A 14,884-nucleotide genomic window follows, 5' to 3' on the forward strand; every position below is an offset into this window, starting at 1 on the left:
ACCCTTTGTTAAGTGGTATATAAGCCCTCATGTCTAACTGCTTCTTTGGGATTTTCACTTCTTTCCTATGAAGATCCCTGAGCCGTGTAAAAAAACTAACATCAAATAAATTTTGTGTCTTTTTCTCCTGTTCATCTGGCTTTTGTCAGCTTAATTTGCATGCCTCTAGCAAAGAACCTAAGAGGGTATAGGAAAAGTTTTTTTTCCCTTACAGCCTCACAAACACTTTTCATGACTTATCCTTCATCTGCATTGTTATTAGAAATCGGAGACAATGAATCAGTCTCTTAGGTTACAAAAAACCTTTGCTATAGTAATTGGAATACTCCAGGCTAAAGAGTTTTTTGTCTCAGCCATGCATTATTTGGTCTCTTTCCTCACTTTCAAACCGAAGATATTTAAGTTCTCCTAAAGAATGCAAGGTAAATCAAAGCTAAGTTATCTTTGTGTCCCAAACTCTAAGAATATTTCTTTCCAGGTAATTTCCGTTTGACTCACTAGCTTCTGTTTTTCAAACCAAGTAATGTACACGCATCTGGAAGAGTTTCCTCATATCCCCATGTGATTAATTTAAAAGAAGAATGTTAAGGACCAAGCCAAGTGCCCAGTGACAGAACATTATAAGGATGAGCCCTGCAGAGGAATTTCACTTTATTCCACCAACTGCAGGGAAAAGACAACAAATCTAAATTTGAAAGGAGCCACCCACCCAGGCCCTGGCCTGGGAACCCTGTCAGTAGAAATGAGGGGAACGAGGGGGCCCTATGAGGCAGCAGAGAAACTGTCAGAGTAAGGCACCCAAACACACCCATTCGCAGTCCCTGAGGACGTCCTGAAAGAAGGCCCAAATCCGCTCTGACCGTTGGAAAAGGACCTGACTCCTTATTGAACTCGTGGGCTGATAAACAGAAACACATGAAATTCCTCAGCAGCCCTGTGGCAAGGACTGTCTTCTCAGTCCAGCCTCAGTTAAATGCTGAACTTGGCCCAATTGGCCCCTGAGGGACCATAAGGTTCTAACGAGTATTCCTGAACTTCAGTTTTATGCATCACTGTCTACAATTTAGATAACTCAATGTCTTTACTTATTTCTTCTCTTAGCAAACATTCTTAGAAATTAGGTGTTACAAAATTGCAGCTGGTGGACTTTCTGAAAGTTTTTTTTTTTTTTCCCCTGTGGGATTAAAAATTGCACATGTGTTTAAACCTGTCATTGATTTGCAGAACTAAAAAGTAAATGATGCCCACATCTGAGAAGGCCCACCCTCACGTAAAGGAGGCTGCAGGGATGTTTTCAAGTGAGGAATCAGTGAGAACTCTGTGGCCCCAGAGGTTTAAGAGAAGATTCAGACTGAGTTTACAACCTCAATTCATTTGGGTAGAGATTAATTAATTCTAAATCTGGCTACACTCTGGATCCTTGAGTGTTTGTAAACTTTAATCTCATTTTCTTTCGTCTCCCACTTGAGCTCATTAAACAGAGGCTGTGTCTCATTCATGCCTGGCATGTATTAGGCACTCAAGACATGGTGTGTCCCAGTGGCGAAAAATTGCGTAGTTCACAGTAAAGCTTAACAGAGTTGATTTTTTTTTGGTGGGAAAGTTTCGCCCTGAGCTAACATCTGTTGCCAGTCTTCCTCTTTCTCTCTCTTTTTCTTTTTCCTCCCCAAAGCCCCAGTAACATAGTTGTATATTCTAGTTCAAGTCCTTCTATATGAGCCACTGCCACAGCATGGCTACTGACAGATGAGGGGTGTGGTTCCACACCCAGGAACCAAACCAGGGCTGCCAAAGACGAGTGCACTGAACTTTTAACCACTAGGCCATCAAGGTTGGCTCCAGAGTTGATTTTTTACACAAAGCTGCTATTCAAATCTGGAAGACTGCCATCAGCTGGTCATCCCTGGAGGATGTACGTTTCAGAAAGCTAACTGGCGACTCAAAGGCCCACCCCATCGTGCCAACCTTGTCGAGGGCATGGTTCCGAATGTGTTATCCCTTAATGCCCACTCAGCAATGTTACAGATGAGGAGACTGAGTGTCAGAGAGTCAGCAGCTGCTCAAGGTCTAACAAGAAATAAGTCCTTGGGGGCCGGCCCTGTGGCCGGGTGGTTAAGGTTCCACGTGCTCCACTTCAGCAGCCCCAGGTTCATGGGTTTGGATCCCAGGTGCAGACCTACACCATTTGTTAAGCCATGCTGTGGCAGCAACCCACATACAAAATAGAGGAAGACTGGCACAGATGTTGGCTCAGGGCAAATCTTCCTCAGCAAAAAAAAAAAAAAAAAAAGAAAGAAAAAGAAATAATTCCTTGGGGAAATGATGCCAAAGCCAATGTGCCTTCCTTAAACCCAATAGCACTCCTTCCCACTCAACTACTCTAAAATAAGCATGAACATTCAGGAATAATGGTCTATTCTGAGGGAGATAAAGCAAAATTACTTACATCACAGTACCAAACTTACATGGCTTAAAACATCTTTTCCAAAAAAGAATAAAAAAGTTCTCTAAACAGAAGAATAAAGTGCTCAACTTTTTCTCTGTTTAGAATTTTAAGACAAAGGTTAGAGCCAGCAAGTGCTTATGTTAAAATACAAAGCAAACTTACTCTATAGGGAAATTTATAAGTCTTTATTGGAGGAGAAATAAAGAATAGGGATTGGTTCAATTACAGACGTCATACAACAGCTTGTTCTAATTAGAAATCTTGCTTTAAAGGTTTTTTAATTCCATTAAAATGTTTATAATAAATACATAAGTGAAAAAGCAGGTTACCAAATTATACATATGTTATGATTTATATCCTTAAAATACATGAGTACAAAAAAGCTATGTATGTAAAGTATGTATAAGTAGAAAAAAGCTTGGCAGTTGGCTTAAAAATCTTAAGTTATTGGGGCCCAGCCCCGTGGCCTAGTGGTTAAGTGCACTCCACGTCAGCAGCCTGGGTTTGGTTCCCAGCCACGGGCCTCCACCACTTCTCGGCAGCCGTGCTGTAGCAGTGACCCACGCATAAAATAGAGGAAGATGGGCACAGATGTCAGCTCAGGGCGAATCTTATTCAACAACAAAAAATTACACAAATAAATAAATAATCTTTTTAAAAACGTTAAGTTATGGGCCAGCCTGGTGGAGTAGTGGTTAAGTTTGCGTGCTCCACTTCGGTGGCCTGGGGTTTGCAGTGGACCTACACACCGCTTATCAAGCTATGCTGTGGCAGGCATCCCACACAGTGGAGGAAGATGGACATGGATGTTAGCTCAGGGCCAATCTTCCTCAGAAAAACAAACAAACGAAAAACCTTAAATTATCTTCTAGTGAAGAGATTATAGGTATGCTTTTCTGATTTTTTCATATTTTTTATAATAGTATATGTTACTTTATGACCAGAAAAATTAACATTATTTTAAAAAGACTCTTTCTAATGTAAAAATGAAAGCCCAGCATCATTCTTTTCATTCATTTGCTTACACGCTATATTCACCAAGTTTACTATGAACACAAATGAGTTCTGGGATGGCTAGAAATCCAGAAACACAAAAGAATTAGTTGAAGGGACAGCGAATTTTTAGCCTGGAGAAGAAGTGGAAGGGGTCCCTAAATATCTGTAGGGCTGTAATGTAAGGAGAGAGCACTCACATTTTCTAGGGGACCCAAGTGGCAGTTAGCAAAAACACTTTGGTTCAATGTAAAAGGAAACCTCTCAACACCATGGGCTGTACAAGAAATAGATGAAACCGCCTCGGCACCAAGTCAGTTTCTGACAGAGGAATCAGACCCGTGTCAGGGACGCTGCAGAGGACTCCTCATACTGGCAGGGAGGCTGGCCAACATGACTTCTGAACTGCCTCCCAGCACTGTTTCCACAATGCCAGGAGCTAATGTGAGAGCTGGGAGCCTTGGAAAGAGGGGGATATGCAAACAACTGGGGTGAGCTCTGCTGCCGTCAGCTCTAGGGGCAGAAGTCTGAGTCAATGGACACCTTTAGATCGGCATCTACTTTCCATCTGTTTCAACCTTCGGCTAGCGCCTTCCTGATGGTGCTAATTTGGTGCCTGTTACAATCATCTCCTTGGGCTGGAGGCACCGTTAGCTGCTCATCCTAAAATTTCAGTGTTCATACTCTAAGGGCTCTCTGTTTGGGGGCTAAGGGGCAGGGGCCGTATGCCATGAGGTGTCGGGAATCCACAAGAAGATAAGTCACTCGATGAGAATCTCCAGGATGATCTCTGAATGTGGAGTGAAGGCTGCGCTGGCAGGTTTGTTCTCCCTTTCTTTCTCAATAACAATCCCCACTGATGTGGATTATGACTGTGATGAGAGGGATGAAGTTAAGGGGCATCTTACGACAGGGAGGGAGTGGAAACCCATGTGAACACTGGTCCACGGTGGGTACTGACCAGTCAGAGTGGATGCTGGCCAATTGGAATCAACCAATGTGGCAGTATGGGCATGAATCTGCTGATGTGTGAAAGTTTATTCCTCTGAGCTTGAGATACAGAACATGAGGCTGTGGGGAGAGGGCTCACGAGCTCAGCAGTGTTTCCTAAGATTCTATGAACTCGGCTGCTCTCCCCAACCTCGGACCAGCGGCCTCAGTGCCACCCGGGACCCCATCAGAAATGTAGAATCTAGTCTATGCAGAAACTGATATATAATACTGTACCCCTGAAATTACACAATGTTATAAACCATTATGACCTCAATAAAATAATTTTTTTTTAAAGATTTAAAAAAAAAAGCAACGTGGACTCTCAGGTTCATCTCACAGTACGGACTCAGATTCTGCACTCTCACGAGGTTCCCAGCTGATGTGTAGCTCGTTATGGTTGGGAAGCATCATGAGGAATTCTGATAAGGGAAATGGTGCAGACCTGGCCTAACTGAGAGGGAGGCGCTAACCAAGGACAGAGACAGCCACTCATGTCTACGTCCTGGTTAAACTTCCAAGGTCTTCTGGAGAATCCGGAAACCCAGAAACAGTCTGTTTGACGACTAGACCAGCTGCCCTGGGCAGAACCCTGGTCGGCCTCTCCTTCTGCAGCCCATCGGCAGCTTCCGCAGGAAAAGGAAGGCCAGGCTCAGCATCTCCTTCCCCTCTATTCCTTACTCGAAGCTATGCCCTTTAACGTTGATTCCCTAAACTCTTTTTTTTTATTGTGGTAAAATACGTATAACATAAAATCTACCATTTTGATAATTTTCAAGTGTACAACTCAGAGGCATTAAGTCCATCCACATTGTTGTGCAACCATCCCCGCCATCCATCTCCAGAGTCCCACTCTTTTCTTATATAAATCCTATTTTTGTCTGTGATAGATGGACTCAGTCTCTTATTGGTTTCCCTTGTACACAGGTACCTGGTGGGCTGATGATGAACTCTATGCCTTTGAGTTAATCTTTGACACCTGACGCCAGGGACCCCAAGGGAGGCCAGGCTAGTGGGGAGGGGACAGTGTGTGAAATGCTTTGAGTCAGTAAGAAGTAGGGAAGGGGCCTGCCATTTGCTGAGTGCCTACTCTATGCCAGGCACTCACAGAACTTATGAAAGGTGTGATGTAATAATTCACTTGATTTAGCATTTCATTATTTAATATTCATGTGCTAAGGAGAATTAAACTAATTATTTCACACCCACTCCTCAGTCTTGGAGCCCCTCAGTCTTCATATAAGAATAGAAAGCTTATAATAGTTCTCTGGGCCTTTTTCCCAAAGTCAGAAATTACCCTTGGGATTCTTGGTGAGTGGGTCATCTTTGTGTGGTTTGGAGACCTTGTGACGTGCAGCTCCTGCCCATTAGCCCAGCAGGCCTTGGTCCCAGCTCCAGAAAACACACTCTGCCCACCGCCACGCTCACCCTTTCACTCCACTCGGTGAGGAACCAGCTCTTCGCACAGGGTCCCATGTCGCAGTTCTCAATGTCATTCGGCCGGAGCCTCATGTTGCATTCCTCATCGTCAACCACGTCCCCAATGTTGCTCACACACTTCACGTCTCGGGTCCTCTGTCCCACTCCACAAGGCACTGAGCACTAAAACACAGCAAGCTTACGTCAGTGGAACAGGCAGCGTTAGCTCCGGGGGACTCTCCAGTTGTGGTGCCCTCATCCTTGTTACCTGCCACCTGAGCAGAGGACGGTGCTGAGACACCCTGTGTTGCTGGGTCCCCTGCAGTGTGACACTACCTGGGGGGGACCCCATCCCTGAAAACTTCACGACCCTTTTCTCTAAAACCTTCCTAGATGTCTTGCCTGCTTTGTTCCTCTGAGACTCAGTTCTGTCATCTATAAAATGGGAGAGTAAGATTGGAAGGAGTTGGCTCTACCAGCAGTTGCCAACCTTCACACCACTGTGACGCACGGGAGAGATGAGACCCATATGCACACGACTCTGATGGGCTCACTCTTAAAGTTGGCTGCGGATGATACACGGTAGCCTTAACTCTATCCAGCTATCGGTACCTGCTGCGGTTTGCAGAAACAGAAGTTCAGAACCCCACAGGATGGGTTCCCTCCTGGAGAACTCAGGGTCCTTCCAAGTCAGGTTTTGGTGGGGGGAGGTGGGAGGGTGGCGGTGGGTCTTGGAGGGGGAGCCCCAGAGCAGGCTGCCCCACCCTGCGTACCGAGGTCCAGTCCGTCCGGATCTGCCACTCGCTGCAGATCTTGAGCTGGCAGGTGCTGGTGGTCTCGGGCTTCTCCAGGTGCTGGCAGCGGTAGGGCTGCACCGTCAGGCTGCGGTTGGCGTACACCTGGCGGCACAGAACCTGGCGATGCTGCATGCCCAGGCCGCAGGTCTTGCTGCACTCGGACCACTCCCCGATGTCCCAGCTGGCTCAGGAACAAGACGGTGGGAGGGAGAGATCACGTCAGTCAACAGGAAGAGAACACGAGCCCGAGTCGACTTACACAGGACCATCAGAATCCTTCTGGGTGGTCCTCATCCTACAGCACTGCTTAACAGTCTGCCTAGGGGCCTGCTGACTCTGTAAAGGAATGAACTTTGTTCCACATGCTATTTGCAGGCGATTAGGGCCCAGATTCTACAAAATTAGAGAAAACTGAGAAGTTATAAATGATTTTTATCTAATAAAAAAAACAACTCCAAAGGTTAGTTTAATTACCCTGTAGAACATTAACCCACTTTGGAACTAAGAAATCTTATTCTAGCTTTCTCTCTCTGTGCACAGCTCACCTACGACACGGACCACACTGGATTGTAGTTCTATGCTTCCCTCTTTGTTTTACTTGCCAGGCTAAGCCCTAATGGCTCCGGCTCCCTGGGAGCGGGCTGACCTGTGAAAGGCCACGAGCTCCTGTGTTAATCCCGAAAGTCAGGTGCGCTTGCTAAATGGACTGAATTTCATGCATACAGCAAGTCATGTTTCTAAATGAGATGTAGAGAGATTTAAAAATTCGATTATATCTGCTACTAAGGCTCAATGTGCAAACGACTAGAAGCGACCTAATAAGAGGTAACCTCAATAGCGAGGCTGTCTTACAAGGCTGGGCAAGGGAAGATGTTGCAGGGCTCCTCCTCCGGGGTCGGCTTCATGCTGGAGTCACAGTAGCTCTCAGGGACCTCTTCGTGAGTGCTTCTGTGCACACAGCGAAAAATAGGGTACTGGGAGCCTGCAAGGACAAGGAGAACATGAGAAGGACAGTCCCGCACGCTTGACTGCTGGGCTGCGGGGGAGCTGCACAGAGATCCTGATGAAGAGAGGCCATAGAAACAGAACCACTCGCACACACACTCCTTCCTCGATGCATTTACACACAGCTCCCACACAAGGTCTGCCAGGCTCTGCGGGGCGCAAAGAAGCATAGGAACAGCTCCTGCCCTCGAAGAGCTTACAACCTATTTGTGCACACGGTTTCAAAGGCAGATAAAAACAGCTTTCATAACAGTCTAAGATGTCGCCAGGCAGGTGAATGATTATGAAATGAGCACAAATAATACTTCTTGAAGATATTCTGGAGACATCAAAGAGAAAGGGGTCCTGGAGGGGCCAAGCTGCATCCTAGAGAAAGGGTGGGTTTGCGTAGCTGTGTGCACAGGTCCAGGTCACTGAACTGGAACAAAAGTGCCCAACACATGGCCTGCAAGTGCCAGGTACATGTAAGAGACAGTCAGTTTGAAGCAGAGAAGTAAGAAGACTCAAGAGCGGCTAGAAGAGCAGCTGGCTCCCCTCTCTGTAAATCATCTCATGCATTCCCCTAATAAAGCACCAATCCAATGGTATGCTAGTTATTTGAGTATTTGTCTGCCTCCTATGAGATGGCAAGCTTCTCAGGGACAGGACTAGCTCCTGTTCATCTCTGTAACCCCAGTACAGCAGAGTAGCAGGTGCTCAATAAAAGTTTGTTGAATGAATATTTATCAGAGGTCTGATATTTGTTTTTATTATTTTGCTATAAAAATTATACTAACCGCCTCAGGTTTTTTGTTTGTTTTAAGTCCACAAGCTGCTTTCGTTGGCTTAATAAGGATAAATCTATTTTGGATAAAAAGTCAGAATTTCTAGCTCAAAAGAAAGCTGATTCAATTCTGCCTTTCTCTCTCTGCTACCCCCTGGTGGCAGCACTGAAGTATTACTACCGGCTGTTTACAAAGTGAGAAATGGAACAGGCTGAATTTCAGTTCAACTGTCTGAAGAGTAAGATGTCTTTTCACAAGTAATTCCCTACGCCCACCCCAGCCCCAGTCTGCGGTGAACAATTCCTGCTGGGCAGAACACTGTCATTTATTCTACAGCTCTGTCTTAGCTCTGTTGCCAATTGGCCAGGCATTTAGAGTTTCTGAACTTCCAACTTGCTATAATTTTAATTGTAACTGCAGGGATAAATTTTAATGCAAGCGTCTCAACACTGCATCAGCTATGAAGTGTTTTAGTGCTTCTTGAAGCTGAGCTTGTGTGACCCACTGAGCCCGAGGACGGTTCTTGTAAGGAGCTTGACAGTTTGTAAGACAGTTTTGAATCTGAAACAATCATTTGTTTAAACGACTCTGGCAGTAAAAATTCACAATGTAGCTATAACTTGAGACCATTATTTAAAATAACATTCCAATTAAGCATAATTATTAGCTGAGTAAAAGCAGTACTGACTGTAAAATTAATGGAAGGCAAAAACTTTTGCGAAGTTAAATATTGTCCAGCGACATACCTGCTTCCATTAAGAAGAGATTTTTAATTAAATTCGACAAACATTAAGCACATTGTGCTGAGTTACAAAGATGAATAAGATTCAGTCCATGGCTTGCAGGGTACCCATCTGGGACCCAGCTATTAAAAGTTTAAGTAAAAATCTTATTATTTAGTCTATCCCTTTCCCTTCAGAGCATATGGGTTTCAGTTTTCTGCTTACAAGTTTGTGGATTGGAAAGCAAAAGTAACTACCCCAACCAGCCGGCACTCAAAAGAGGGGGAAATTTAGTATCTTTCGCTAAAAGGATATAGGTTACCATAGGAATGCTCTGTGCCCTGGAAAGATGGGTCCTGCTTGGGGCTGTTTGTACATGGCCACTGCCTGCCGTTCCCCACCCTTACTGCCTTTACACTACACTTGTCCATGGTCCAGCTCCAGTGTTTAGTCAAGGAAATAAATTCAGAAGCAGTCTCTCTTTCTGATGGCGAGAAAACACCAGAGCTATAATTCTTGACTCTAGTGACCACAACTGGTTCTTTCTTTGGGTCATTTTCTTTACTTCTGCTTTTTCTCCCCAAATCCCCCCAGTATATAGTTGTATATTTTAGTTGTGGGTCCTTCTAGTTGTGGCATGTGGGACTCTGCCTCAGTGTGGCCTGACGAGCGGTGCCATGTCCGCGCCCGGGATCCGAACCAGCAAAACCCTGGGCCACCACAGCAGAGCACGCAAACTTAACCACTTGGCCACGGGGCTGGCCCCTTTGGGTCAGTTTTGATTTCTGCAGAAAGGGAGACTGTCACTCAGAATGGCACCTGGCCATCTCTTCATTGTCCAAGCATGCCATTCAATTATTCCTCTAATTGCTAGCAAGCAAGAATGGGGGGTGGAGGAGACGGTGAGCTGAGATGCTGGCTGGGCTTCAGGCAGCAGGAAAAAATCTGGGGTCTGTTTGGTTGGGTTATATGTCTGGTATATTAATCAAAACAGAAATATGTTATACTGGAGGAGGGAACTGTACAGAGGTCAGTGAGGCATTATGGAGAGATGGACAAAATAAGGAGCAAGAAAAATTAGATAACTCTAGTCTTGGAACTATGGGAATCAACCGAGCCAAGCCAAGAGTTTGACCAGACTGACAGAGGTGTTGGCAAGGCCGGGACGGAGTGTGGGCCACTCTCGGATGCTGGCAGCAGGACCCCTCCCCGTGATGATGATAGCATGATGCTAAAAAGCATCTACAAAAACAGAGACGTAGAAATGTGTGGTCTGGTTAGCTCCCCCAGGAAGGACTGGAGGAGAGTTTGGGGGAGGGTCTGTGTGGGGACAACAATGACGTCACAAGGGGAATGGACTTGGGTTGTGCAGAAAAGAGTTAGCACCAGCAGGTGGGAATTTCCTGTCACGGCACACATGTCACTGCTGCTGATGACCGTGAGATGAGCTAAATGTCCTGTGGATCCACATCACCTCCTCTGCCCTGCACGTCGGGGACCAGTGCCACCTGGGAGCAAATCTTAGAGGGAGCAAACAAGGGGCATCCATGGGCTGCTGCCTTTTGTCACACAGAAAAAAGGGGGCTAGGAGTACAAGGGAAGGGAGAGGTAGGGGAGCAATACGTCTCTGATCTTCTTCTATTTCCAAGGCACCTTTCAGTATCTCTTTGGCCTGAGAACCAGCACTGTTTCTCAGGGTCAAAAGAGGATGGACATGTCATCTCGGGCATCTGAGTGGCAGATGCCAAGTGTGTGTACATGGTGTGTATCCACAATGCAATGGAGAAAGGCTATCTTAGAACATTAAACAAAATAATATGGAAATCTAGAGAAAAAGACTCTTCAGTTTTGAATATATCAATCAACATTCTTTATGCCACGATCTAATGAGGATGTAAAAACTACCCTCATACATAATAGCTGATGCGGACCCTATTTGAAATGTGGTGATGATATCCTCACTCACTCAAGAAAACTACTGTGTGCTTGGTATGATGCCAGGCGCACAGGCTGGAAAGTGTACACTCAAGGAGATAGCCAGGCCAAGCAGAGCTGGGACAGAACGGTGTCCCAAATCACCGTGAGGTCCCACAATTACTTATTCCGTGCCTACCTGTGTCTTGCAGAATCAGGAATCAGGAAGGACTTGACAGAGGAGGCAAGATCTTGGAGTGTAAGCAGGAGTTTGCTGGCCAGATACCAGAGAGCAGTAAGGGAGGGAGACTGTTTGCCTCAGGTGGATCCCACAGACTGGAGGGGTGGAGGTGGGAGCAAAATAACTGGACTCTTTGGATGGACGGGTCCGTCCATCATGTCTGGTACAGAGCAGATAGAGACCCACTGAATGACCACCTGGATGAGTAAGTGGCAACCGTCAGGGAACTGAGGACTGTGTGAGCAGCGTGGAGGGTGAGCCGGCAAATGCCACATGCTTTTGTCCTTATCCCATCAAGCTGGTAACAAAATGCCTTACGGTCTCTGGACAGGCTACATTCCACGCTACTGGAAAGGCTGGGCCAGGCTATCTTTAAAGGCATGAAATGGAAGAGAATCTTTCACACAAGGCACCCTTGATGTAAAACCACATGACAACAATTTTTATCCCTTTTATAACTTTACCTTCTTTTTACCTAGTTCTGAGTGTATCTGGTTCCTTTAATGGGCCTCACACGACTCCCTAACTGGGAGAATGTTTCAGTAATAAGACATTCTGATCCTGAGTTCCTCTGTCAATTATGTTTCATACTGTTTACCTCTATGGTATAGATGGACAGAGCCGCACTAAAATGATTTTGGCCTTAACGCATAATTATCTCTAGCTTTCTGCCTTTGTCAAGACATATCCTACAGGCATTCAATTTTCCCTCACAAAGCTTATAAAAGAAGTTGGTCCAGTGACTCTCCAGTGCCCATTCTTTGCACGTGTATTAAGTATAAACACAATAAAATTTGCATAATGACACCTCCGCAAATCAGCACCCTGGTCATCAAGTCATTACGGAACTGGCAGAGGTTCCAGGCAGAAAGAGGTTCATCCCCAAGAAGAAACAAAGAGCTAAATTCTATTGTCAAATCCACTCAATCAATGCCCTTAGGAAAAGGTAAAAGCTTTCGAGGCAGTTGAGAAAGATTCTTCCATTTGCTAATTATATCAAAGTTTCCAAATGTTGTACACTCAGATGTGTCTCTTGAAAAAAAAAGAAAAAAAAGCCCCAAACCAATAATCTGCGGGTATCACACAGTTTCTCAGCTGCAGAAACTCCTTGGGGATACAGCCTTTCTGTTTCTGTGGCAGCCTCCCCTCAAAGAACAGCTGTTTTAGCTCACAAATAGGACTTTACTACAAACAGGATGCTATTACCATTTATATGAAGCAAATTCTAACTTCACAGTTGGCAGATGTGTCCTTGCGCTGGGGAGCTGTGCCACCTTGAAACAGAGAAGCAGCATCAATTTCTAACCCAGCGCATAATGCTGTCAGATAAGGGGTTTCTAACAGCACATTCCACATCTATCTTAACTTTGGAGTTCTCAAGGAAACAGGACCCTGGGTCCACTTCACAGTTCAGACTGATAGTGATATTGACCCCTCTGCACACAGCCGCACTGTGCTGTGACCCTATCAAAACCTTGTTTTTTAAAAACACCTAACTCCACCCTTCTCCCAAATCCTATGGCTCTATCTTTTCTTTTGTTTGGAGAGACGCCCACACTTCTAGAGTGTGGTCTCCCTTGTTGCTAGGAGTCAGTAAACCTGACTCTGTTGGGCTACAGGTTTGCTCCTGGTGGTCTCAGCTGATGGGGTTAGGATAAAGGGATACATACAGGATTAAGATTTTACTGGGAGAGTAGGAAGGGAGCTGTAGGGTTGGTGAGTGTGAAAGCTGGGCAACTAACACCCCAAGCCCCAAAGCCTGTTTCTTCCTGAGATCCTTAGATTTGAGAAGGAGTTTCAACCGGCATTCGCGTTAAGTGTCCCACAACCTGGACTCGTACGTCAACTTTCAGATCTTGAACCACATGAGCGTGTTCTGTGATTATTAGTGAACATGTTGTGCAGGAAAGGGTTAACTCACCAGGCCTGGGCTGCTCAGTCCCTGCACATTCCAGAGAAAAGCTTGTCTTCCGAACAGGCCCTTCGCCAGGGCTGGAAATAACCTCTGAAACCTTGGGATATTCTGCTGGTGGGAATGTTTTCCTATGTCTTGGGTCACGCTGTGTCAGGTTGACAAGACAGTTTCTGCCAACACTGTGGTTTACGGTCAAGGCCTGTTTTTGTATGCCTGAGTCCTCGGGCCATATGGTTCTAGTTTAACCTCTGGGTGCTAAAGGCTGAGTAGCTAATGTCAGGTGTGTGGGAGCTGCATGCCCACACGATTGAATCCCAGTAAACCCCCTGGACACCAAAGCTCGAGTGAGCTTCTCTGGTTGGCAATACGAGACGTATGTTGTCATACGTCACTGCTGGGAGAATTAAGCGCATCTCTGTATGACTTTCCTGGGAGGGGACACCTGGAAGCTGGCGCCTGGTTTCTTCTGGACTTTGGGCCATGTGCCTTTTCCCCTGCTGATTCTAATCTGTATCTTTTCACTGTAATATTATAACCATGAGATAGCAGCTTTTCTGAATCTTGCAATCCCTTCTTGTGGATCATCAAACCTGATGGTGAGGCCTGAGGTGTTGGGGACCTCTGACCCAGCATCATACTAATGAGTCATCTCATGGTCAGGCTCAAGGTTGGCAGGGTCAGCCGTGTCCCTTAGGCCCACCGCACATTCCTTGCTTGGGGATCTGCAGAGATGCTCATATCCCATACACGAGCTCACCTTTCCCACAGGTCGTCGAGCATTCTGTTGTCCCGAGCTGTTTCCAGTTGTGATCCCGGCTTCGCCGTGGGGGCTGTGGTGCTGGTGGCACCAAATTGTCTGGATGGTGGGAAGAAAATCTGTCTGGATGCCTGACCGGGAAGGGCTGTGCTGCTTCTGAGGTGAATATTTCAGGTGCCGCACCGTGCAGGTCTTCCTTCTCCTCATTCCTCTCTTTCTCTTCTCCCTCCTCCGCGCTCCTTCCTTCTGTGACCAGCTGGCCATTGAAGGGCTCCCCTAGCAGAGGCAAGAGCACACACGCACAGAAGTAAGACCGGACATTGAGTAGCACAGAGGAAATTGCTTCAACACTAGAAATTAGGCAGCATGAGATCATTTCTAATTCATAGCACACATATTTAACATAAGCAGATACTAATTTCCCTAATATTCAAAACATTATTAAAAATGGATAAGAAAAAGATGAACATCCCAGTAGGAAAAGTAGGCAACAGCCAATGGAGAGGAAATTCACATAAAAAGAAATACAGGCAGCCAAAAGTCATTTAAAAACGCTCAACTTCACTCATAATTTAAAAATTACATGTGAAAACAAGAACAACAGTGACAGCTCTATCTACCTAAGAATAAAGATTAGAAACTTTGGAAACCCTTAAATCCCAAACCCCTTGTTGAGGGTGTAGGAAAACACCTCATACACTCTAGGTGAGCCTGCAAATAGACACAAATTTTGGGAGAGCAATTTGGCAATATCTATCCAAATTTTAAATGCACGTGCCTTTTGACCCAGTGATTCACTTTCTAGGATATTCGTTGTATAAATGTTCCCATTCTTTCATATAAAGCTGTATGCACAAGTAGGGTTACTAAAGCATTATTTGAAATAGCAAACAGTAGAATGGACTTAAATGGCCACTAATG

The 14,884-nt window shown here is 45.5% G+C and overlaps 1 protein-coding gene across 5 annotated transcripts in view; it reads right to left on the bottom strand.

Annotated features, from left to right (window-relative positions):
- Window positions 1-14,884, bottom strand: part of THSD4 (thrombospondin type 1 domain containing 4) — a 552,284-nt gene that overhangs the window by 18,787 nt on the left and 518,613 nt on the right. For all 5 annotated transcript variants that reach the window (XM_008519725.2, XM_070621956.1, XM_070621972.1 and 2 more), the window contains 4 exons: window positions 13,964-14,239; window positions 7,498-7,627; window positions 6,622-6,826; window positions 5,858-6,031 (listed from right to left, as the gene is read on the bottom strand). In XM_008519725.2, coding sequence (XP_008517947.2) covers window positions 5,858-6,031; window positions 6,622-6,826; window positions 7,498-7,627; window positions 13,964-14,239 — 785 coding nt within the window. The remainder of the gene's footprint in view (window positions 1-5,857; window positions 6,032-6,621; window positions 6,827-7,497; window positions 7,628-13,963; window positions 14,240-14,884) is intronic.

This window comes from Equus przewalskii, chromosome 1 (genome assembly GCF_037783145.1).
Source record: "Equus przewalskii isolate Varuska chromosome 1, EquPr2, whole genome shotgun sequence".
NCBI classification, from domain to species: Eukaryota; Metazoa; Chordata; class Mammalia; order Perissodactyla; family Equidae; genus Equus; species Equus przewalskii.